Source organism: Sphaerodactylus townsendi, linkage group LG16 (genome assembly GCF_021028975.2).
Source record: "Sphaerodactylus townsendi isolate TG3544 linkage group LG16, MPM_Stown_v2.3, whole genome shotgun sequence".
Taxonomy (NCBI): Eukaryota; Metazoa; Chordata; class Lepidosauria; order Squamata; family Sphaerodactylidae; genus Sphaerodactylus; species Sphaerodactylus townsendi.
The window spans coordinates 10,366,970-10,390,909 of record NC_059440.1 but is presented as its reverse complement, the minus strand read 5'-3'; the positions used below and the strand labels follow the sequence as shown (position 1 = coordinate 10,390,909).

The 23,940-nt window shown below is 48.3% G+C and overlaps 1 protein-coding gene and 1 long non-coding RNA gene across 3 annotated transcripts in view; both read right to left on the bottom strand.

Annotated features, from left to right (window-relative positions):
• Positions 1–2,229: 2,229 nt before the first annotated feature.
• On the bottom strand, positions 2,230–6,268 carry LOC125445916. Its single transcript, XR_007246346.1, has 2 exons — positions 6,236–6,268; positions 2,230–2,849 (listed from the first exon to the last, which is right to left on the bottom strand). It is a non-coding gene; the product is annotated as an uncharacterized LOC125445916 (long non-coding RNA).
• Positions 6,269–13,560: 7,292 nt separating this feature from the next.
• FLOT2 (flotillin 2) overlaps positions 13,561–23,940 on the bottom strand; it is a 35,288-nt gene continuing 24,908 nt past the window's right edge. For both annotated transcript variants that reach the window (XM_048518846.1, XM_048518845.1), the window contains exons 4-11: positions 23,445–23,568; positions 21,291–21,409; positions 19,297–19,410; positions 19,060–19,179; positions 18,128–18,342; positions 16,491–16,674; positions 16,247–16,396; positions 13,561–15,647 (exon numbers count right to left, since the gene is read on the bottom strand). In XM_048518846.1, the coding sequence (XP_048374803.1) occupies positions 15,609–15,647; positions 16,247–16,396; positions 16,491–16,674; positions 18,128–18,342; positions 19,060–19,179; positions 19,297–19,410; positions 21,291–21,409; positions 23,445–23,568 (1,065 nt within the window). In that variant the 3' untranslated portion in view covers positions 13,561–15,608. The remainder of the gene's footprint in view (positions 15,648–16,246; positions 16,397–16,490; positions 16,675–18,127; positions 18,343–19,059; positions 19,180–19,296; positions 19,411–21,290; positions 21,410–23,444; positions 23,569–23,940) is intronic.

Genomic DNA, 23,940 nt, shown 5'->3' with positions numbered 1-23,940 from the left:
AGGAGACTGCCCTAATGATTCCCCCCAAGTTTGGTGCAGTTTGGTTCAGGGGGGCCAAAGTTATGGACCCTCAAAACTGTAGCCCCCATCTCCTATTAGCTCCCATTGGAAACAATGGGGGGAAAGGGCACCCCCTTTGGGAGTCCATAACTTTGGACTCCCTGAACCAAACCTCACCAAACTTGGGGGGTAGCATAAGGACAGTCTCCTGAAGATACGCTGATAATTTGGTGCTGCTAGCCTAAAAACTGCGCCCCCTGCAGGCCAAAAATGGAAAACTACTAAAAATACCCCAAAACGAACCCAGCATTTTGATGCCCCCCACAAGGTGATGCCCTGGGCAGCTGCCCACCTTGCCCAATGGGCATTACGTCAGTGATATAAACTAAAAAGAAAACCGGCTTTCATTTCCCCTCCCCCCCCCAAAAAAAATGTCCTAAGGACTCTGTGCCTGGTCGATAGATTCGGAACTGTCAAATTGAACATGTATTGTTTCTAATAGTGTTTTTAAAATAATTGTTTTATTTTACCAACGAAATTTACAGAAAGATTTTTTTAATTAAAAAAAGAATCATAGTCAAACATAATAATAGTGCAATTCATTAAAATTGCAAAAAAAAGGAAACAAAAGGAAACAAACGAACAAAAAAGACTAGGAAATAAGCGATAAAGGGGGAAAGGGAGGGGGGAAGCTGCTTCTGGAAGCCCAATGCCTAGCACAAGCTTACTGATCCTATGAGTTTTTTTGTTTTTTTATGAGAATTTTTATTTATTTTACACATTTCAATAACACATACATAGACTGAGAAAAAAATCCCAATCGAGTCCCCCTCCCCCCTATAATAATAATACTAAATGAAAAGAAAATAAACACATACACAAACAACTACACATATATATGGTGTCTTCCAGCTGCCTAAGTAAGGATCCAAGCATAAATCTAACTCCGTACTTATAATTAATATCTACATTTTTTTCACTTTTAGTCCTTCTAAAGTTGTCTTAATCCAATACGCTGTTTTCATTTAAGTTTCGAATCCTACCATTGTTTCTCTGTTTGTATGTTTTCAATAAGTAGTCCACAAAGGATGTTTCAGAAAACCGTCCGTATTCTTGTTTCTTACAACCCACCTGGTGGTTATAAGAACTGGTGGGTCTATTAACAAAACCCAGCTAGTCCACCTGTTGAAGTGAAGGTCCCCAGGTGTCCAAATCCTGGGGAGGTGAGAGCTGAGCTGTTCCTGCTGTTCAAACCTGCAAATCGCCCCTTTCAGTAATGTGTGGCAGGAAATTCTCATGAGCTCAGACTAGATGAAGCGCCATTTCTCCAGAAGCAGACAGCTAATGGTGTTTAAAAGCCATAGCCGTAGAAGTTCATGAGATGGCAAATAGTGAAAAGAGTTTCTTCTCCCCCTTTCATAATATTGGTACTTGAGGCTGTTTGGTAGGGTTTGATGGGCATGAAGTTAAGGCCAAACGCAACAGGTTGTTCTTCATGCAGCCTATAATTAACATGGCCCTTGTTGCTACAAGGCATGTCACTAGCTGAGGGGGGCTTTAAAATGTATTAGTCTATTAACCTTCACATTCAGGGGCAGTCTGGGTCACTGGATGTATGTAGGGGGAAGGTAGTTGTGAATTTCCTGTGTTGTGCAGGGGGTTGGACTAGATGATCTTGTAGGTCCCATCCAACTCTGTGTGTTTGTATTTCTTTTTGCAAATTACCATTCTCGGATAAAGGAGAGTGAACCTAAACACCACTGCCATCAAACATGTTTCAGGAGCATGTTGCTGTCTGTACAGCCTAGGCCCTAGGGGCTCTAAAAGGCTTATTTCTGCTTATCAGCCACCAAACCTACCCTGCTTGCTGTGTCCAGAGATGTAGATGTATTTTGGGTTACCAGCATTGGTGTTGGGGGGCTTAAGTTTTTCAAGAATTGCAACTGATCTCCAGATGATGACTATCAGTTGCCCTGGAGAAAAAATTGCTTTGGAAGGTAGACTGTATAACGTTCTACCCCACTGAGGTCTCTCCCCACCCCACCCTCTACCTCTAAATCTCCCAGAAAGTCCCAGTCTGGAATTGACAACCCTAATTATTAGCGTTGCCCCCACTGAGCTCCCTCCCTTCTCCAAACTTCACATCCCTAAGCACTACCCCCAGATTTGCAGAGGCAAAATTGACAGGTACATCCTGGCAATAAAAGGAAAAACAGGTACACAGAAGCATTTGGCCCATTGTTTTTATTTTTAAAAACCACAAAGGAGGACGAAGAGGTCTTGCTGGAAGATGGTGCTGCCTCTTTCATGGATGCCGGCTGGGGTGGCAGAATAACCATTACCATTACTAAACTCAGTAATGGTAACGGTTTCACCAACACACCACAATTTTTTTCTTGCAGCAGACTTGGTGGTGGGGAGGGTGGTTTGGTTTTTCACTCCAGTTATTTTGACCCCTTTCTTCTGATTCTGCTAAGCTTTCTCTGGCCTACCCTGTTGCACAGAAAAGCAGGGTTTAATGTGTTTGAAGGTTGCTTCCGAATACACGTGCAGAGTGCCTTTGCTCTTCTCTCCAGTGAGTGATCACAGACACTTCTGACTTCTCTGGAAGCAGCTGGGAAAGATTCTGCATCTTTAGGCACCTTAAGATTAAGAAATGCAGCTGTGCTTACTCCCCGCAACCCCAGTCCTACATCTGAAGACTTTAAGCTCTGGGTGGTCAGTTGGACGAAAAAGGGTCAAGGTAGTACATCATCTATACTGTAGTGTCTGATTCCAACTTACAGTATATGATGATATCCAGCCTGGAGCCTTAGAAAGTCTTGGCAGCTGGCTCTGGAACTGGAGAGCTGGAGGAAGAAGAACAAGCCAAGTTAGGAGGAGAATCGGAAATAAGTAGGGAGAGCAAGAGTCCCTCTGTGCATGTGCAGAGAGTGCCTTTTACCAGCTCAACCCAAACCCACAACACACCTGGAATCACAGAACAGGCAGGCTTGAGCATCAGTATTTATCTAATAAATTTATCTAAATAATAATAATAATAATAATAATAATAATAATAATAATAATAATAATAATAATAATAATGAAATGAAAGGGGGGAGACCACAGAAATGAAATGATAATTACGGACAAATGCAATAAAGACACAAATCGAAAAGTCTTACAATGACCCAAAGTGCTGTCTCTGCAAAGAGGGTGATGAAACTGTGGAGCACATCATCTGCTGTTGTAAGAAAATAGCCCAAACTGACTATCTTAGCGAACGTCACAATAGGCTAGCAGCTAATGGTGCACTGGAACCTTTGCAGAAAAGTGCCACGGCTCTGCTCCTTTAGGCAAGACCTCCTGGTACGAGCACAAGCTCGTGGAGAAGACCAATACAGAAAATGAAGAAGCAACAGTTAAAAAATACTTCTGGGACTTTAAGAATACAAACAGATATGGGACTCCTGGCACACAACACCCCAGACATAACAGTGATAGGAGAAAAAACTTGTAAGTTTGGATCATAGATGTTGCTTTATTGCCAGTTAAAGACAGCAGGAGGTAGAGGACAAAAGTGAGCTGTAGAAAAAAGATCACAAAATACAAGGACTCTACAAATTTGAAGTTGAACGATCTGTGCAGCAGAAAAGAACAACAGTAATCCCACTAGTAGGTCGGTGCCTATAGGAGGAATCCACAAGAAATCTTGAAAAAACATCTGGAAAAGCCTAAAACTTGGACAGAACATTTCAGTCCACATGCTGCAGAAAGCAGCTAACTCTCTAGGAACTGCAATACACATTAGCTCCATGCAAATACACTTCTAATATCCTAGGTCCTTTGGGAAGCGACTCGATATTTCAGGAGGATGAAATTCCAGACACTTGTGCTGTGTTGTTATGTGTATAATAATAATAATAATAATAATAATAATAATAATAATAATAATAATAATAATAATAATAACAATAATAATAATATTTCCCCTTCCTTTTTAGAAATTCAGTCCTACATAAAATGACCCTCTGGAGGTAGAGATAAACTTAATCAGGGCAAGGGGGCGTGGAAGTGAGACATCTGCTACGACTGCTTTTCTCCTAGACTTGAGGCATGCTGAATTTAGATGATAAAAGTTCCTTTGCCAACCTCCAAAGACATTGGAGCGTACTGAGAAACCTCCGGAAGAACCCCCTCCGTCTCTTTCCCCCCACGCTGCACTCAGAGACTAAGAACCCCCCAATTCTGCAGCATCTGCCTGCCCTTGTCATCCTGTTGGAGGCCAACAGGAAAGGGGCTTCAGTCTACCAGCCTGACGTTTTTCAAACTACTGCGGAGTAGCAGATGGCAAGTATTTTATGCCTGTACAAATTTAAACTGGTTTCCTGCTGATTTAATGGCAGTGATGCCCAGATTCGGGGAAGGAAGTACTCTGTAGGGTTGAGCACTCTGCAAGGGGGTGGTTTACACCTGGGCAGCAATACTTCGTAGCCATTGCTTCAGAAACAAATTACTTCTCGCCTAACTGCACTGAGCTGACCATACAAATGATTCAGAAGGCTGGCAGGAAACATCTGTGAGGCCAGGATATAGCCGGGAAGGCACCGTCACAAAGAATTCCCAGTCTCAAAACCAGTGGTGGGATCCAAACATTTTAATAACAGGTTCCGATGGTGGTGGGATTCAAACAGTGGCGCAGCCGCACACACGCACCTCCAGTCCCTATTGGGCAGGGAGGTTGCTTTAGTAACCCCTTCTCGGCACTCAGAAAAAATTAGTAACCACTCTAGAACTGGTGAGAACTGGTTGGATCCCACCTCTGCTCAAAGCTATTTCCTTGGAGCCCTTTGGAGGGACACCATGACCCTTAAAACACTTTTAACCTGGCTTGGATGGGTTGTGGAATGCCCATGGTGTTCAAGGTGCCGGTGCAATGCTAGCGTCGTTACTGCATCAGCTGTTCAAATAACACCAGCAGGAACAACTTAATTGGTACAGACATGAAAAATATAGCAACAGAAACGTTTTGTGCTTGTGGTAATCCCTGTCTTCTGCCTAGATCTAATTGCTCAGATCTTGGAAGCTAAGTAGGGGCAGCCCAGGTTAGTACGTGGATGGGAGACCATCACGGAAGTCCAAGGTTGTTATGCAGAGGTAAGCAATAGCAAGCCACCGCTGTAATCATCTGTTGACTTGAAAACCCCACGGAGTTGCCATAAGTCAGCTGCAACTTGATGGCACTTTCTACCGCAGTCTCCCTCCTACATAATGTAATGGTTAAGAGCAGGGGGATCTAATCTGGAGAACTGGATTTGATTTCCCACTCCACCTGAGTGGCAGAGGCTTATCTGGTGGACCACGTGTGTTTCCGCGCTGCTACATTCCCGCTGGGTGACCTTGGGCTAGTCACAGTTCTTCGGAACTTTCTCAGCCCCACCTACCTCACAAGGTGTCTGTTGTGGGGAGAGGAAGGGAAAGGAGCTTGTATGCCACCTTGAGTCTCCTTACAGGACAGAAAGGTGGGGTATAAATCCAAACTCTTCTTCTTCTTTCTAGAATTTTCTGGCAAAAGCCAATGTTGAAAGCTGTTGGGGTAGTTGCTGGTTAATCTGCCCTGGGCTAAAATGGGATTTGGTTTCCCAAACTGAGTGGAGAGGGAAAATAACCTTACTGGATTGGCAAAAGTCAGCTGTGACCTGATGGCACTACACAACTATTGCATGATGTTGCATGACGGCCTCCTTTAGAAATCACAATTTGTGATAATGAACAGGGACCTTCACCACCCATTATTTATTCATCAGTACTAAAGTTTACTCTGTTTGAGGGGTGCATTAATAATGTTTTAATAAACTTTTAAAAAAGAGACCTGCTAATGAAAACACAATATGAATTAATGAGAAACAATGTAGTTCTTTCTTCCTCCATCCCCTATGCTTGGTTCATTTTTATTGGACCCTAGAAATAAGAAAAAAAGGGGGGGGGGAACCCTACTACATCTAGGTGCTTCAGAATATTCACTTTTATCACCATCTGAAGATCGCAATGTCATTATATCTACTCCATATGGGTTATATTCTAGGCCAGGGTATTGTGTGTTTGCGAGTGTGAATGTGTCAACAACTACACAAAAAGCAACACCAAGGCACACAACCCCTCCCACAAACCCTGTTATACAAAGATAAAGAAGACAGCCCCAGCACCTGGGCAGGTAGATTATGAAGGTCTCCACCCCACCCCAAATACTTACAGTTTCAACCATGCTGGCATCCTTCAAAATGGCATCATCTAGGAATGGGGAGTTCTGAATGTGCTCTTTATATATCATTGGGCTTATTAGCATACTGTTTTTTTACCACCCCCTTTTAACCCTTCCCTGCCTGAGCTGGGGCTCAGCCAACAGTCAGCTGTACCTTCTCAGCTGAACCTCCGAGATATGAAAGCTCTCCAAGGATAACAAGATGGGGCTTGAATTAAATGGGAGACACCCCTCCCCTCAAGCTGGGAATTTCTAAAAAATTGTAAGCATTGGCAACTTCTGCTTGGACTGCCATTGGCAGGAAAGATTCTGTGGACAATCCCACATACCTTCATCTGGACTTCACCAAATCTATGTCTGCTCCTTTCTGGATTTTTCAAAATTATTCTGAAGTCTGAGTTTAGCCCCAGCTCAAACTTCAAAACTATGGAGGGGATACTGATGTAGAAGATTACAATCAAGGATTCAGGAAAGACAGAAACTGACAGAGGGGTGTGATGGGGTCTCAGCTACCTACTCAGCAAAATGAAACCGCTGTTCAGGGCCGGCCGACAGGAGACTTTGGTCCAAGTGAGCCAAGCCAAAATAACAGCATCCCTGATCTCACGCAGAGCGTGTGTTGCTTTTGGCACGGTCAAGTTTAGTGCACATTGATTCAGAGGCTGATGCCGTAAGCCCCAAGGAAAGCAACAGCACTTTTCAACATGGACAAAGTGGACCGAGCATGTCAACAGCACATTGGTTTTAAGTCTCAGCACCTGCGAGGTTTGACATTAAAGGCTGCTGATGCCAAATGTGTGAAGGTGTGCTGTGATAGAAAGGGCACTTTCTTCATGCATTTTTTCACCAATTCCCCCAATGTCAGGACTACGTGGCAGCATATGAAAATACGTCTCAGGATATAAAAATACGCCCCAGGCAAGAGGCTCCATTTTGACACAAGGCCTTGCCAGGTAGTTCTGTACTCCTGGCTACAGTACCTGGCTTAGCTGTTGTGGTCTGTGTCTGTCAAAGCTCAAGGCTTCCTGGAGCTTTGAGATAGAACATTTCAAGTTTTCTCCCCTGACTTACTGCAAGCGTGTTTATCTGCAGGGTTGTGCTTCTGGGAAGCCCTTGCCTGTCAGGTGCTGATAAGGGTTCGAGCTGTGGGTGCCTTTCTGATATCTCCCCACCCTTGCCTTGTTATCAGGTGCCCAGCCCTGACAGGAAGAGAGACGCTTGATCTCTTCTTTGTGACTTCCAAGGAGTCCAGGGCAGCAAACTGGGTGGGTGGGTGGGTGGGAGGGGGGAGGGGAGTTGTCTTTGTTTTAGGGCAGCCAGGAAGCTGGGGACCATCCAACGACCTAAGCAATTATCAGGGCAAGCCCCCCTCATCATTACAGTCTGATGCTCAATTCATACCACTCCTTTCCTTCAAAGATGTCTTCAGAAGCACTGGAATAGCCATTTGCAACATGCACCTGTCCCTAAAGTCTGTCTTTTGGGGTGCCAAAGCAATACAAGCCCCAACGTTCCTATTTCTTGTGTTTTTCATGGGAAAAACTTCGCACCCCTCCTCCTTCCAGGAGTTATCCCATTGCTGCCCTAAACATCAACATGTTTGTTTCCCTTTGAAATCAAGCTCTGCCTACACCTGCCTATTCACCCCTTCCTCTTGAATTTGCAGCTGGATATCAATTGTTTGCATCCCCCCCTCCTCCAGATTTTAGGATGAAGGATTGCAGGAATAGCAGGCTTCTTCCGTATAGGAAGCAGTGCTGAAATTTCACTGTGGAGAAGCCGGGAGAATAGGTAGGGGCTGCTGTCATTTTCAGGACCACAGAGAGATTCTCTGCTAAATACGTGCACTTTCTTACCATGGCGTTATAGTTCAGTGCAAGCTGCGACATCTTTTTCTTTTTCCCTTCAAGGACATCCCAGTGCAAATGAGCTTCTCCAAACTCCACACAAATTCAGAGTTTTCTAAGTTATAAATTGGCCTGTGCGCTCCTGTGCAGAAGTCACAATAGCTCCATGCCTGGCAAAATTTATCCTCCTTAAATACGGATAGTCGTCAAGCACGTGGCCTGGTGGAGTACGATCCATTTTCTGAACTGGTTTCCTTTCTTTAGCTCCCATTCAAATAGCCCAAGGATTTCTATGAACAAAGCAGGGATCTGTACCAAACACTGCAGAATCCACTCCCAAAAAAGACATGTTCCATGGTAGAGGTCATTGTGACAGCTCCTTCCTTCCTTCCTTCCTTCCTTCCTTCCTTCCTTCCTTCCTTCCTTCCTTCCTTCCTTCCTTCCTTCCTTCCTTCCTTCCTTCCTTCCTTCCTTCCTTCCTTCCTTCCTTCCTTCCTTCCTTCCTTCCTTCCTTCCTTCCTTCCTTCCTTCCTTCCTTCCTTCCTTCCTTCCTCTTCCTTCCTTCCTTCCTTCCTTCCTTCCTTCCTTCCTTCCTTCCTTCCTTCCTTCTCCCCCTTTCCTTCCTTCCTTCTCTGTGTTTTCATTTCCTGTCCTTCCTTCCTTCCTTCCTTCCTTCCTTCTTCCTTCCTTCTTTCCTTCCTTTCTTCTTTCCTTCCATCCTTCCTTCCTTCCTTCCTTCCTTCCTTCCTTCCTTCCTTCCTTCCTTCCTTCCTTCCTTCCTTCCTTCCTTCCTTCCTTCCTTCCTTCCTTCCTTCGATTTATATCCTGTCTCCCCCAAAGGGCTCAGGGCGGCTAACAACAAATAAACAAGTAAACAACAAAATATTAAGCAATAGCAAACCAACAAATCCAACAGCAAAGCAATTGCATCAATAACATTATCCAGTTATCAATTACTTCTGAGTAATGAAGACTATCCCAACCTGCTCCTCCACCCAAATTATGTTATCAAGTTTTGTTCTGTCCAAAATCAGAACCAAGCCAATATGGTATAGTGGCTAAGAGTGGCAAGGATCAGATTCAATTCCCCCCCTCCTCCACATGAAGCCTGCTGGATGACCTTGGGCCAGTCACAGTTCCCTCAGAACACTCTCAGCTTATGGAAAGGCAATGGCAAACCACCTCTGAACAACTCTTGCCTTGAAACTCGACAAGGTCCGTGCAAGTCAGCTGTGACTTGACGGCCCTTTCCACCAATACCAGAAACAGGATTAGGCAAAGCACCAGAAATGAAGCCATCATCTATAGAGAACAATCCTATGATATAAAAAACATTGTTTTAAAGCTCAAGAGGAGATCTTTCCTTGCGTTTTCCAGGGAATACACAAGGTAATCTATAGAAGCTGGCAAACCCCCAGGATCTTCGGAGCAACCTGTTAAGAGACATGCCGTTCCATGGTTTACTGGGAATGCTGACAGGTCAGGCTGTTTCAGCTGCAGCATGGATACCCTGTTGCCTGTGTGACTAGTAAAAGGAAACAGTGCTGCACTAGCAAACTCTATGTTAGGAAGAAGAGAAGAAGAGTTTGGATTTATACCCCACCTTTCTCTCCTGCAAGGAGACTCAAGATGGCTCACAAGCGCCTTTCCCTTCCTCTCCCCACTTGTGAGGTAGGTGGGGCTGAGAGAGTTCTGAAGAACTGTGACTAGCCCAAGGTCACCCAGCAGGAACGCAGGAGTGCGGAAACACACCTGGTTCACCAGATCAGCCTCTGCCAGTCAGGTGGAGGAGTGGGGAATCAAACCCGGTTCTCCACATTAGAATCCACCTTCTCTTAACCGCTACACCACGCTGGCTCTGTCATAAATTCACGGGAGAGGAGAATGATATTGTCAGGGCAGAGGCTCAATTCTCCAGGGCTCCAAGGACTCCTTAGAGCAGGGCCCCACCGAGTCTTCCTGCAAACAGATGCTTTTCAAGCAGCTTGTATCTGAGCCTCTCTTATACACCTGCCAAGCAGAAGATGAAGGCCATGCTCTTTGGGCCTTCACCGTAGAGTCAGGAATTGTGGCTGGGCTCAATGAGAAAAGGTGGGCTGAGAGCTCTGAGGAGTAACCCAGCAAGATGGCATGAGGAAAAGGGGCCTGTCTCAGGCCCAACACGTCTGCAGCCAAGTGGTTAAGAGCCAGCACGGTGTAGTGGTTAAGAGCAGGTGCACTCTAATCTGGAGAACTGGGTTTGATTCCCCGCTCTGCTGCTTGAGCTGTGGAGGCTTATCTGGTTCACCAGATTAGCTTGTGCACTCCAACACATGCCAGCTGCGTGACCTTGGGCTAGTCATAGTTCTTTGGAGCCCCCCCTACCTCACAGGGTGTTTGTTGTAAGGGGGGGAGGGAAAAGAGATTGTAAGCCCCTTTGAGTCTCCTTACAGGAGAGAAAGGGGGGACTAGAAGTCCAAACTCCTCTTCTTCTACTTCTTCAGTGACTGTCACCAAACTAACGGCTCTGCACTATGCTTCCCCACCCCCCATGTGTCTTGCCCCTGCCGAGAGGCCTGCCCCAGGTGCAGCTATGTAGATACAAGTTCTCTTTTCTCTGCCTGCAAATCATGAGGGGACACACCCCGGCTTATCTGGAGCCCCACAGTTGCGTCTGGGTCCGCAAGCATCCTCCCTTTTGCCTTCACGTAAGCAGCTCCAGGCTGTATCCTCTGCCAGCCAGAGCTATATCTCAGTAGTAATTATAAGAAGACAAGTTAAAAATACAGACCAGTATGACCCAAAATCTGCCCTGGGGCTGCAACACTAGCAGCTTCCAAGTCCGACTGTACCAAACCTGACTTCTGCAAGATCACCCCTTCCCCACCGTAGTTCACCACTGCTGTGAGGAACCCGGTTCTGGGAGAAGTGTCAGCCAATCTGTGACAGAGATACTAAAACCTGCTCAGGCTAGGATTCCCATTTAGAGCACTACAAGTCCATCCCACCCTGGACCACCCTGGCAGACTTAAACCCTATTGGACAAAAGATGTGCCAGTTTAGACCAGACCAGCTATCTGCCATGGGAGTTTAGAGCTATTACCAGGTGCGTGATGGAAGGGGGATACGGTTCGGTAAAAGCAGCCTCGGTCATCAGAGATGGGGATTTGAGGGGATTGGAGAAATATGTTTAAGGAAGCTGGCTTATGTCTAACTCCCTTTAGCGAAAACATCTGGAATTTTCTCATCTCCAGTCTTCGAGGGAAACAGGGTCCACAGGAAGTTTAGTAGGGACAAAGGATTTGACCTGTTACCACAAGGAACTCTGTGCCGGCTCTAAGGAACCAGCTACAGCAGAGATAATGTTTTTAGCTTGCTTAGCGCAATTATTGCTTTTAATTTGAATTTTTGTGCTGTTGTTGCTGTGTGCCTTTCTCTGCATTTTGTTTCTCTCTCCCCCCTTTTGAATCCAACCACCCCCTGGGCATTTTGTACTATAAACTGTCTTTAAAGACTGTTTTTGGCTTCACTTAGTGCAATTGATTTCTTTGGAATATTTCTTGTAATCTCTTCCTAATGTGCTAGATTGCACAGGTTCTACCAGGTTGGTGATAAAAGTATTTTTTTAATTGTTCTAGTATTGTGCTGGAAAAGGGCCTTCTCAGGGGGACAGCCTAGAAGTCCTCATGAGGTCCTGAGTGGTGGCACCTGGTACTAGGGTACTTTCTCGGTCTAAGAGAATTTCCCAGCAAGGAATGGCACCAATTCCCCCTTTTCTACCACAACCTATCTTTCATGTGCCTATATTATTGTCATCTCCCTTAATCTCTTCCTAGGATGGATCTAACTCCTTGAAGGTGGTCCATGCAGGCGTTATCCTTCAAGTACAGAGTGGCAACAGGCACACTCTCCCCTCCATCTCCTCCACCTTGTCTACAGCCATCTCAGTCTGTAGTCTCAAATATGAACATGGGACTCCCCAATAATGACCTTAGTGCACAGGTGTCAAACTCACGGCCCTCCAGATATTATGGACTACAGTTCCCATCATCCCCTGCCAGCATGATGTAGTCCATAGCATCTGGAGGGCCATGAGTTTGACACCTATGCCTTAGTGGAAAAAGTGCTGTTAAGTCGCAGTTGACTTATGGCAAAATACAGGGTTTTCAAGACCCAATACAAACAGAAGAAGAACAGTTGGATTTATATCCCCCCTTTCTCTCCTGTATCGAGACTCAAAGGGGCCTACAAACTCCTTTCCCTTCCCCCCTCACAACAAACACCCTGTGAGGTAGGTGGGGCTGAGAGAGCTCCAAAGAATTGTGACTAGCCCAAAGTCACCCAGCTGGCATGTGTTAGAGTGTACAGGCTAATCTGAATTCCCCAGATAAGCCTCCACAGCTCAAGCAGCAGAGCGGGGAATCAAACCCGGTTCCTCCAGATTAGAGTGCACCTGCTCTTAACCACTACGCCACTGCGGCTCCCGCTGGTGGGTTGCCATTGCCTGCCTCTGCATAGCAACCCTGGACTTTCCATGGTGGTATCCCATCCAAGTACCAAACCCACTTTGCTTTTGAGAGCTGGCAAGATCAAGGCAAGGATTAATTTTACAAAATATCAAAAGACCAAGTCTCGGCGATCGTGAAGCAAAGTCAGGGTACACCCCATGACACGCTGAAGATCAAAGACCACCCCCCATCAATCCTTACTCCCCGACACTGTCCCAGCAATATGGGGAACATTGGTTTACACATCTCAAAAAAGGATGACTATGGATTCCCTTTGGATGAAGAGGGAAAGGAAAGGAAGTCTGGTGACTGGATTGGGACAGGCCTTGGTTCCATGGGAGTGACAGGAACCAGTGACCTTGGCATGGATAAGGGCCATAAAATATTGGCTGCATATACATTTTCTAGTGGGATCCAATAGCTATATTCCCTCTCTGTTATCAGATCACTTTATTTCAGAATGGTATACTTTGATCTTTAGAAAGGTTGAAGCTATTGGTTTCCCCTTGGAATCACTCCTTATGCTCACAAAGGTGGAAGCCTTCAGACTAGTTAAGAATAGGCTCTTGGATCTTGATTTTCATAATTTGACTCGTGCTGCCAAGACAACCTGTTCTCCGACTACATTATTAATCCCATGCGAGCGAGGAATTATGGCAGCATATCTTCGTCTGCTGATTAATCCCACCCAGAGGAGAGCCTTGGCTACTGCAAGATGTAATGTGCTGCCATCAGCTCTGCTGGAGGGAAGATTTAAGAATATGGAACGTTCTAAAAGAGTTTGTTCCTGTGATATGACAGGAACCGGTGGGTCTTCTGCCCCCAAATCCAGGAAAAGGATTGAAGCCGCTCTCTCTTTAAACTGTGGTCCAGGTCCAAGACAGCGGCGACTGCAAGAGCCCAAACGCAACCCACTGACCCTCCGCAAACACACCCGCCGCCTCTCCCTCTGAGATCAGCCGCAAAGACCAGAGGCAACACAGCAAGGTCACCACAATTTTATTGTACATTTTTCTTCACACTTGAATTAACAAGAGGTCCCTGGAGACCCATGGCACGGGCTGTCATGCACCATGTACATGCAGAGATATGTCTGGCAGCCATGGCAAGAGAACAAGCAGGGGCGGGAGAGAGGAAGAGGAGGGGCAGGCGGACGTCTTCCTCTCAGGCACCAAACGCCAATGCTACCTCCTTGAGCGTGCAAGGCGGGTGGTTTGCTTTCCAATGTCCTTCCCCCCCACCAAAGCCGTCGGAAGAAGTCACGGCAGCTCACCCCCCCACCTAAAGCTCAGGGTCCTTCCGCATCAGTGCCGAAGATCAGCAGCAAAGTGCCAAAGACCTTTCTCTCCCCTTTTGGCCTTCACATTATCAGGAGGGAGGGAAAGAGGGAAGGGGGCAGGGAGGGAGCCAGGATACTCCAGAAGCAGCCTGAACAGGTAAGAGGACCCAACACATCATGCAAGACAGCATCCCTGGGATCTTTGACACCACAGAGGGGTTGTAAGCTTGTTTACATGGCCATGTTTAATAAGGCAGGAGGCACCATGGGAGCTGCTTAAAATCCCCGGGGGAACGGGACGGGACACAGGCACCGTCCCCCACCCTAACCCATCCCACGAACACAGGTAGATGGATCTATGGAACCACCTTCATATTTGAGGCAGACACCAGAGGCCTTGGAGGGGCGGAGTGCAGAATAAGGGGGAGGAGGGCCACACCCCTTGGCACAAAGAAGCGGGGAGGGAAACAATGATCCTTGCAGCAACCGAGCCAGGCACATCGGACGGTGGGGAGAGGAGACACAGCTGGCCTCAAGCCCAGCTGGCTCCGGCCTTTTGGTTTGGCTGCCGCCCGTTCCAACCCTGCCACCCCTTCCAATGCTCTCATGCCTTCGCCCAGGGGTATGAGAGGGCGGTTTCAGGGGCCAGGAAAACTGAAGCTTCGGGGAGCCTCCCTGCTTAGGAAGGACCGAGACAGCAAGCCTGTTCTGAGACTCTTTTGCTGGCTCAGAGACACTTCCTTCGCTGGAGGACATCTCTGTTTACACCACAAAGGGAGAGGGGGGAGAAAAGGAGACGCCTCCAGCACACGGACTGAATAGAGCCGAGGGGGGGGGGGAGGGGAGATGTGTCCCTAGCTACATGGGACACAAGGGAGCAGAACGCTGAGGCTCTCTCGGCTTCTGCCGTGGTGACGCTGCAAATCAGACAACGTGGTAAGAACTTCGCATAGCATCAAAAAGGAGGCACAATCTGTATACTGAGTAAATATCACACAACAGGGGGATGACACCAAGTGTGTGCGCGCGCAAGGGTGGGGGGGTGCAAGCGTGGGGACAGAACGTGGCCTTGATTCTTCTGAGATCTTTGATCCTCACCGGTCACTCGGCAGGAGGGGCCACGAGGGTCTTGGCCTACAGAACATGCTACTGAGGGTGAGTCCACACGTTTCAGCAGCCTTCCAGGATCAAACTGGGGCCCACCCGCTCCCCTCCCCTTCAGAGGAATCAACGTTTGGACCGCACGGGACATTTTGACTGATATGGCTCCAAAAGACCCAGCGCACTGGTGGCATCCCGTCCCCTCCCCTCCCGAGGTGGCAGCAGCTGACGCAAAATAATCTCAAAAGGTGTCCCTCACCGCCAGGTATGTGAGGGAAAAACCCCACGTAGCAGACCCCGTTTCTCTCTGCCAGGGGATCTGTTCCAAACGCTTCCATTTGGGGGTCTAGCCCTGCCCCAGCAGCAGCAACCGGAGGGGCAGTGGTTGGTCAAGGCACAGACTTTGTGAGACAGCAGACGAGAGAGGAGTTTGGCTAGCGTGACACGGAACAGGAATTACAGAAGAGAAGCCTCTCTTGGAAAGGAAAGACCAGCGGACCTGCTCCACTCCGGTCCTAAAAGATATAAGGCACCCAAGCAAAGCCCCCAACTATCTCCACTGATGAAAGAGGAGACCCCCAATGTTCAAGGCAGTTGGTGGGGAGTGCATAAACAGGTCGGGGGGGTGCTCTCCGTTGGCTCGCCTCGTCTCAGGCCTGGGCTCCGGTGGCTTTCTGGATTAAGGGGATCTGTGGGGGAAAACGCAGCAGACAGGCTGTTTAGTAAACGGGACTTTAAACAAACTTTGTACCAAAGAGGCTACTTTGGCAGAGTCCTCTGCTCCTAAGACAGGAAGGAAGCAGGCTGGATATTTATTTAAAACATTTGCATGCCGTCCTCCCAACGAAGTCCCAATAAGAGTCTCCTTCATTTTTACTCATCAGGTTATGGGTGCTCAGAGAGCTCAGAGAACAGGTCCCCCGCCCCATCTAACTGGATGCGTCTATTCCACAAAGTGTCACAACATTTTAACCGGATGTGTGACACTGAACTGGATGTGTCTGTTGCGCAAAGGGTCGCAGCATCCCTGCAGAGTAAGAACTGGTCTTGAAAACCATGTTGGCGAAAGCACCAACCCCTAGCCAGGTGCACACCCCAACAGACACACACAGCGGCCATAGACTCAGGTGCCACAGCTGGGTATTTTAAAAAGTTCCAGCTCTAGGATCAGGACCACAGTCGTCAGGCATTTTAGAACTGCTGCCGCTGCCTCCCTCTGCACATGCTCAGAAGTGGGGGAAGGATGATGATCAGGCCAATATTCTCCCCTACACCCCACCTGTCTCACCTTGGATAGGTCGACTCCGGTGAGGGCGTGCACAGATGCAGGGAGCTCAGCCAGCAACCGGTTCACATCTGTTGTCAGTTTGTTGTTGTCCCCGCTGAGAATCACAATTTCATCGACCTTGGTCAATGGGGCAGCCACCTTGGCGGCAATCTGAGGGCAGGACAGAAATTTACTGAAGCTCAGGCCCAAGAGACACCTGGGAGGGTGCTCTCTGCCCCCCCCTCAGATCTGCTCCAGCTCTCACCTGCGGCAGAGCATCAAGCACCAGAGCCATCTTGGCAGCCTCCCCATACTGCTGGTAGGCCTCGGCCTTGAGCTTCATCTTCTCAGCCTCCGCTTTGCCGATGGCCTTGATGACGGACGCCTCGGCCTCTCCGATCTTGCGGATCTTCTCCGCTTCGGCCTGAGCAATCAGCATCTGCTTCACCCTTTCAAGGAAAGGCAAAACGGGATCTCAGACAAACCCAGCAATGAAACACGCAACCACCACCACCCTTCACAACAGGAACAGCACCAGAGGTGGAGCTACCAGGGGACTGGGGGGGGGCGCATGTTGCACCGGGTGCTTGCCCAGGGAGGGGTCAGAAAATCACCCCCCTGCCCCCCCTTACACACAGACACACACAGACACACACAGACACACACAGACACTCACTCACTCACTCACTCACTCACTCACTCACTCACTCACTCACTCACTCACTCACTCACTCACTCACTCACTCACTCACTCACTCACTCACTCACTCACACTTACCTTCGTCAAACAGTACAGGCTGGGGAAGTGGCCTGTTCCCTTCAGGCCGAAAACGGCCTGGTGGGAACTACACTTTCCAGGAGACCTTGGAAGCCCCAGGGTCTCATGGGAAGTGTAGTTCCCACAAGCCGTTTTCAGCCTGAAGGGAACAGGCCGCTTCTCCAGCCTGCACTAAGGTAAGGGGTGGGGGCAGGGGGGCGGAAAATACAGAGTGCACACAAGGCACATTCTGGCCCAGCTATGCCTCTGAACAGCACCATGTTAATGCTCAGAGAGTGAGCTGCTGCACAGAGCTCTTCAAACTGTGCCTGGTGACTGCAGAGTATTTTTTCAAGTTGCTCTTATTTTCATTAAGGATGCTTTAGAGATACAGATAGTTATCAATGTTTTCTCTCTCCCACCAGTGGGTACATGAGTCAGAAAAAGTGCAGAGGGGAGCTGTGACACACAGAAGATTAACACATTAATTGTGGCAAAAGCTTTCATAGGAGACAGCTCTCTTCAGCAGAGGCAATGAAATATATACATTGAGTAAGTCCAGAGAAGAAGGAGGAGAAGAAGAGTTTGGATTGATATCCCCCCTTTCTCTCTTGTACGGAGATTCAAAGGGGCTTACAAGCCCTTTTCCCTCCCCCCCCCCCACAACAAACACCCTGTGAGGTAGGTGGGGCTAAGAGAGCTCCAAAGAACTGTGACAAGCCCAAGGCCACCCAGCTGGCATGTTCTGGAGTGCACAAGCTAATTTGGTTCACCAGATAAGCTTCCACCCCTCAAGTAGCAGATCAGGGAATCAAACCCAGTTCTCCAGATTAAGAGTGCACCTGCTCTTCACCCCCGCACCACAATGGGGTCGAAGTTGAGTCAAGCACAAAGATGATTACAGCTTGACACATATGAGAGGATATCAGCAGACAGAGTCAGACAGTCTACTGAACCCCTGAGGTCCAAGTCCTGGTAAAGCAGAACTCACTACATAAGCAGAGGACTCAAGCTAGCGGGCCAAGCCACACACTGCAGCAGATAAAACCCCATCATTCCTTTCTCTCTCCACCCACTGAAACAGCTTCTGATGTCCGAGAGGGAATGAGAACTGCCCGGCCCCCTCCCTAGATGACAATACCCACTTCTCTCCTTCTGCAATCTCCTGCATGCGGTGGGCCTCGGCCTCCGCCGGCCTCCTGATGGTGGCAATGAGCTCCTTGTCCATGCGAATGATCTCTTTCTCCTCCACGTCGATCTGCTTCCGGCGCTGCACCACCTCGATCTCGATCTCCTCTTGGCGGATCTTTTGCTGCTCTTTCGCTCCTTGCAGTTCATAAGCAAGTTGAGCCTCTGCTGTCTGCAGAAGGGAGAAGAGAGGTCACAACCTGTGGCCAGAAAGGACTCATCCTCGCCCCACCCCCTTGCTAGTTCATTAGGGACTTCAAGTCGGGTTTTGGAAGAACCAAACAGTTCCCACTACTGGCTGCCAACAGCCGAAGAAGAAGAAGGAGGAGGAGTTTGGATTTATACCCCTCCTTTCTCTCCTGTAAGGAGACTCAAGGTGGCTTACAAGCTCCTTTCCTCTCTCCTCAACAGACATCTTGTGTAGGTGGGGCTGAGAGTGTTCTGAAGAACTGTGTCTAGCCAGAGGTCACCCAGGAGGAATGTAGGAGTGCAGAAACACATCTGGTTCACCAGATAAGCCTCCGCCACTCAGGTGGAGGAGTGGGGAATCAAACCTGGTTCTCCAGATCAGAATCCACCTGCTCTTAACCACTTCACCACGATTAACTCTCCCTTTTGAACTGCCTCTCACCCTCGTCCACAGTCCGCTTCTGGCCTCCTCCCCCTTGTTAGTCTGCAGCCCCTTTTGTACCTACACAAAGACTTTCCTGATGAAATCACACGCACCCATTTCGGGAGTACTCATTCGCCGTTGCCTCCAGAGCAGCCAAAAACCTCAAGGGATCACAATTTGGGCCCAGGTATGCCTTAAAAAGGGTCTCGCAACTATGTGACGCAACGGTGCTCCCTGCCTGCCCTGTATTCAAACTGAGCGAATGGAGCCACGCACCTTCACGTTGATCTCCTGGCTGAAAGCCGCTTTCTGCATTTCGAAGGCCCGCTTGGAGTCGGCCACCTTCGTGTCTGCCATGAACTTGACATCCAGCATTTCTCTTTTGCAGTCCGCTTCCTGCAGGAGCAAACAGGGAAGCACGGCTCAGCTCACTGACCAGTGCAAGACGAGAAGCGAGTGTTGCCATCTAGGGAGAGGGGGCAAGAACACGAGGGAGGCGGCCAGCACACCCACCCGGATGCCGGCATCACGCTCCGCTTCGGCCACTCCAATGTCCGCATCTCGCTGAACGGCTGCCGTCTGGGTCTTCCCCAGGGAACTCAAGTAGCTGACTTTATCATAGACGTCCTGCAAGGGAGGGGAAGGGAGGAAGTCACTCTTTGGGCATCAGCTGAAGCAGGAAGTGTGCTCCCCTCCATGCATACACAGGCTCAGCTGGTCCCTTCTTCCATCATAAATCAGGGCTCTTCAGAAACAGGATCTGTCGAGCCAGCTGGACCTTTCTTTTCTTCCTAAATTATCTCTGGTCCTGGTTGTGGTGGGTTTTTTGGGCTGTGTGGCCATGGTCTGGTAGATTTTGTTCCCAACGTTTCACCTGCATCTGTAGCTGGCATCTTCAGAGGTGTATCACAGAGAGAAGTGTTACACACTGTGTAACAGACTTCTCTCTGTGATACACCTCTGAAGATGCCAGCCACAGATGCAGGTGAAATGTTGGGAACAAGATCTACCAGACCACGGCCACACAGCCCGGAAAACCCACCACAACCAGTTGAATTCGGCTGTGAAAGCCTTCGACAACATCTCTGGTCCTGGTTGGATATGGCGTATGCATCTGTTTCTTTTGTGCTCTTATGCTGGGGGGTTTTTTTTACGCTATCTGTTTGTATTTGTTTTTAAAACTTACGTATTTTGATGTTTTAAATGTTTATATTTATGGTATTTATGATGAATGTTTTATTGTGAGCCGCCCTGAGTCTTTGGAGATATGGTCAGATATAAATATAATAAATAAATAAAATAAATCTGGGTAGCAGAATCCGTGTTTTGGAACTTCCCTTCTCCTGCTGCATCCACAGAGCTTGCAGAAAAATAACAAAAGCGCTGAAACACAGAGCTGGGGGACCCCAAAGGTCATCTAGCCAACCTCCAGCAAAATGCAGGAAATTCTCAGCTACCTCACCTCCTCCCCCAGTGACGCCATTTCCATTACTAATATTCTTTGGCCTCCTACCTCTGCTGCTTTTTGCCCTCACTCAAACATGTTCTAGAGCCACTGTAAGCAGCTCTCGAGAAATGTGGTGGAAAGGTGGGGTAAAAAGAAAGCACAAAGGGATAAGTCAGGGTGTGCGTGTGTTTGTTGGGGTGTCTTTGTAATCCCCTTTGCCTGGCAGCATCTGCCCTTCTCTGTGCCTAAGCTGGAGCCGGCTGTTTTGAAGCATCACACCCTCTTGGCCCCTCATTGCCCACCTTCCGTGTTTTCCCCTGCTTTGGTGTGATCGTTGCCAAACGTGCTTTGGTGTGATCGTTCGGGAGACTGCATTTGAACACTGCGTGGACAGGAAGGCGTGCATTTTTGCAGCCCCCACTCAAAATAGCACTATTTTTCTTGTCCCACAGTTGCCGTTCCCTACCGCCTCATGCCGCTGGTAGGCTAAAAAAAAAAGATGAATGAGATACTGCTGTAAACGCTGTAGGGATACATCCAATACTGATTTTTTTTAAGTCCAAAAAAAGACCTCTCTGGTTGCCGGGGTGGAAGCCTGCAGGGCAGAGAAAGGGCTGGGAAGACCACTGTGGGGGTCTGTTGCTGCTGCAAATGCCTCAGCATTCTTAGTGGCAAAAGAACGTTGTTTTGATACAGCCTGAGCACGCCAGTGTTCTTTCTAGCAAAAGAATGCAGATGATTGCGTCTGTCCACAAATAAATAGAGAAACATCATACCAAAGTTATGAGGTACCTTTGGGATTCTGAAAGCTGTGACTTCTCCACATGCACTGCACTCCACCCCACTTGTTCTGAATAGTGAACCTGGGGGCTTTTAAAGCTGCCCTGTTTTATGAGAGCTAAGTAGTTCCTGATGGAAGAGGCATTGTGAACCTCTATGTGGAATCTTTTCCTTCCGAACTGCCCTGCTTTCCTGATGCCTACATCACCGATAACAACGGCTTTAGCACCAACAGTCCATTTCTACCTTGACTATATTCCCAGCGAGGCCCTGCTTGTACCTTGATCGTAAAGCTCAGGATTTCAATGCCCATCCGGCCAACGTCTGGGGCTGCCACCTCCCGCACCAACTTGGCAAACTGGTCCCTGTCCTGGTAGATCTGCTCAACAGTCAACGTCCCTGTAGAACAGAAACAAAGGAACAGGAGGTTGTTGCACATCCAAGAAAAATGACTGCGGAATTGATGGAAATTAGTAAGGCCCAAACTCCTCGGAAGAGTGAGATGGGATGCCAGACAGAACAGCCAAAGGGCTGCTTCTGGGTGGCAACATCATTTGGACCAGCAATGCCACGGCAAAACGCTGTGCTCTTCAAGTTCATCCAATCATTATACAGTGGAACCTCGGTAATCGTCGCCTTTGGTTTTCGCTGGTTTCGGTTTCCCCTGGTCGCCCCCAGCCGTTTTTTTGCCTCAGTTTTCACCGGTTGCCTCCATTTCCAGCTATGCCGTTTGTGTACATTTACGCTTTTTGCGTAAATTTGCTACGCCGTAGCTTCGGTTTTCGCTGGTTTCGGTTTTCGCTGTGCGTTGCCGGACAGATTACCGGCGAAAAACGAGGTTCCACTGTACCTTTATTGGCATATTAAAAGATTATCAGAAAAGTGTAAACATGTAAAAAACCTTAAAAGAAAAGGTAAAAGCTCCAAACGCAGAGTTTTAAGAGTTTTTTTTTTCTAAATATGTGGCTACAGCTGAGGTAATGTGTGAATTACAATCACTTAATAAAAAAGCGAGTAACCTGGAAATTTGTGGAGTGTTGTGGGGTTTCCAGGCGATGTTCTAGTAGTATTTTCTCTCGACGTTTTGCTTGCATTTGTGGCTGGCATCTTCAGAGGAGATCCTCTGAAGATGCCAGCCACAGATGCAGGCAAAACATCAGGAGAAAGTGATACTGGAAGACATCCATACAGCCTGGAAACCCCACAACACTCCAGTGATTCCGGCCATGAAAGCCTTCGACGAAAACCTGGAAATTTGATTGGGTGGTCCTTGCTGTTAACAAATGTTGAATCAGGATACGTTTAGGTCATCGTAAAGGTGACAGTCCAAAAGTATGTGCGACATAGTTTGCTCACAGGGGGCGCCTTTCGTGATCACATTCAGCCTGTGTTGCGCCAGCTGCATTGGCTCCCAGTGGAATTCCGAATCGTCTTCAAGGTGTGGGTTTTGACCTTTAAGGCCTTACGCAGCCTGGGGCCCTCGTACCTTAGAGACCGCATTACCCCATATACCCCTACTCGACCTCTGCGCTTGGCAGAGGCCAACTTACTGGTGGTTCCTGGCCCCTCAATGATGCGGCTGGCCTCCACACGGGCCAGGACCTTTACTGCCCTGGCCCCGGCCTAGTGGAACACTCTCCCTCCAGCTGTCCAGGCCCTGCAGGACCTTGGTGAGTTCCGCAGGGCCTGCAAGACTGAGTTGTTCCGCCGGGCCTTTGGAGTGTCCAGTCGCTGAGGTGCGCCCCCTTCCTTCCTCCGCTTCTGCTCCCCTGCTCCCATATACGTCATCTTTTAGGGAGGAGTCCGGCCGTTCCCTCTCCCTGAGGAGGTCTAAAGGACTTGGGCTATGGGACACCGTTATTTTTTTGCTCTGACCGCTGTTTAAATGGTTTTATTTATTTTAATGGATTTTAGTAAATATGGTCATTAGTGTGACCTGTTATATATTGTATACACTGACGTTGTGCACCGCCCAGAGCCCTTCGGGGATGGGGCGGTTTATAAATTGAAATAATAAATAAATAAATAATAAATAGTATCTGGAAATGTGCAGCTCTGCAAGTTAAGAGCGCTTGCTTATATTTGCAGATGTTCACTGAACTTCTGCGAGTCAAGGAGCTACGCTGAACACTGCTTGATGGAAGTCCTGTTGAGACCATCAACACTGCTGCAGGCCTGGCTTACATTTCACTGTAGCTGGAGTGGGTGAGGACTGACAGTGCTATACCCAGGGGCAGAAACTTGCCTTCTTTGCTTTGCACAAACCTGCAAAAACAGCAGAGGGGGAAGGTCTAACTCAGGGGTCTGCAACCTGTGGCTCTCCAGATGTTCATTGACTATAATTCCCATCTGGAGAACCACAGGTTGCAGACCTCTGGTCTAAGTACAGGGCCCAAGGAGACACAATCCCATCAGGGGACACCCCGCCTCACACCTAAGATGGAGCGCAGATGCCCCTCCAGCGTTTGGAGGACTACGTTCTTAATGTCGTGGACGTTCTTCCCCAGGAACTGCTCACAAGCCACTGCCAGAAGCTCCTTTTCGGTCATTATTTTCACCTGTGGACGAAAAACCATAGAATTCCTGGTGAGAGAAGGGAGAACGTAACAGGAGACGCTATTATCCGTGAAGGAAGCAGAGTGCAAGCCATCTCTGGGTGCCTAGTTTGCAAGCTAGCTGGCTCTCAGGAACCGTGCCAGCCCGTTTACACTGTCTGTCCTCCTGCCACGACAATGCAGTTTACTGGAGGACAATCTGGATGTTTCAGAGGCAGGTTTCAAAGAAGACCCGTTTCCAGTAAATATACAAATCAATGCAGGGGAGCAAAGGAACGGAGAGTTGCACAAGGAAAGGCAGTTCCGCCAGCCCAAGTTACACAACTCAGGGTACGGGGAACAAGACCTGTCCCAGCCACCCCACAAACTGAGCAA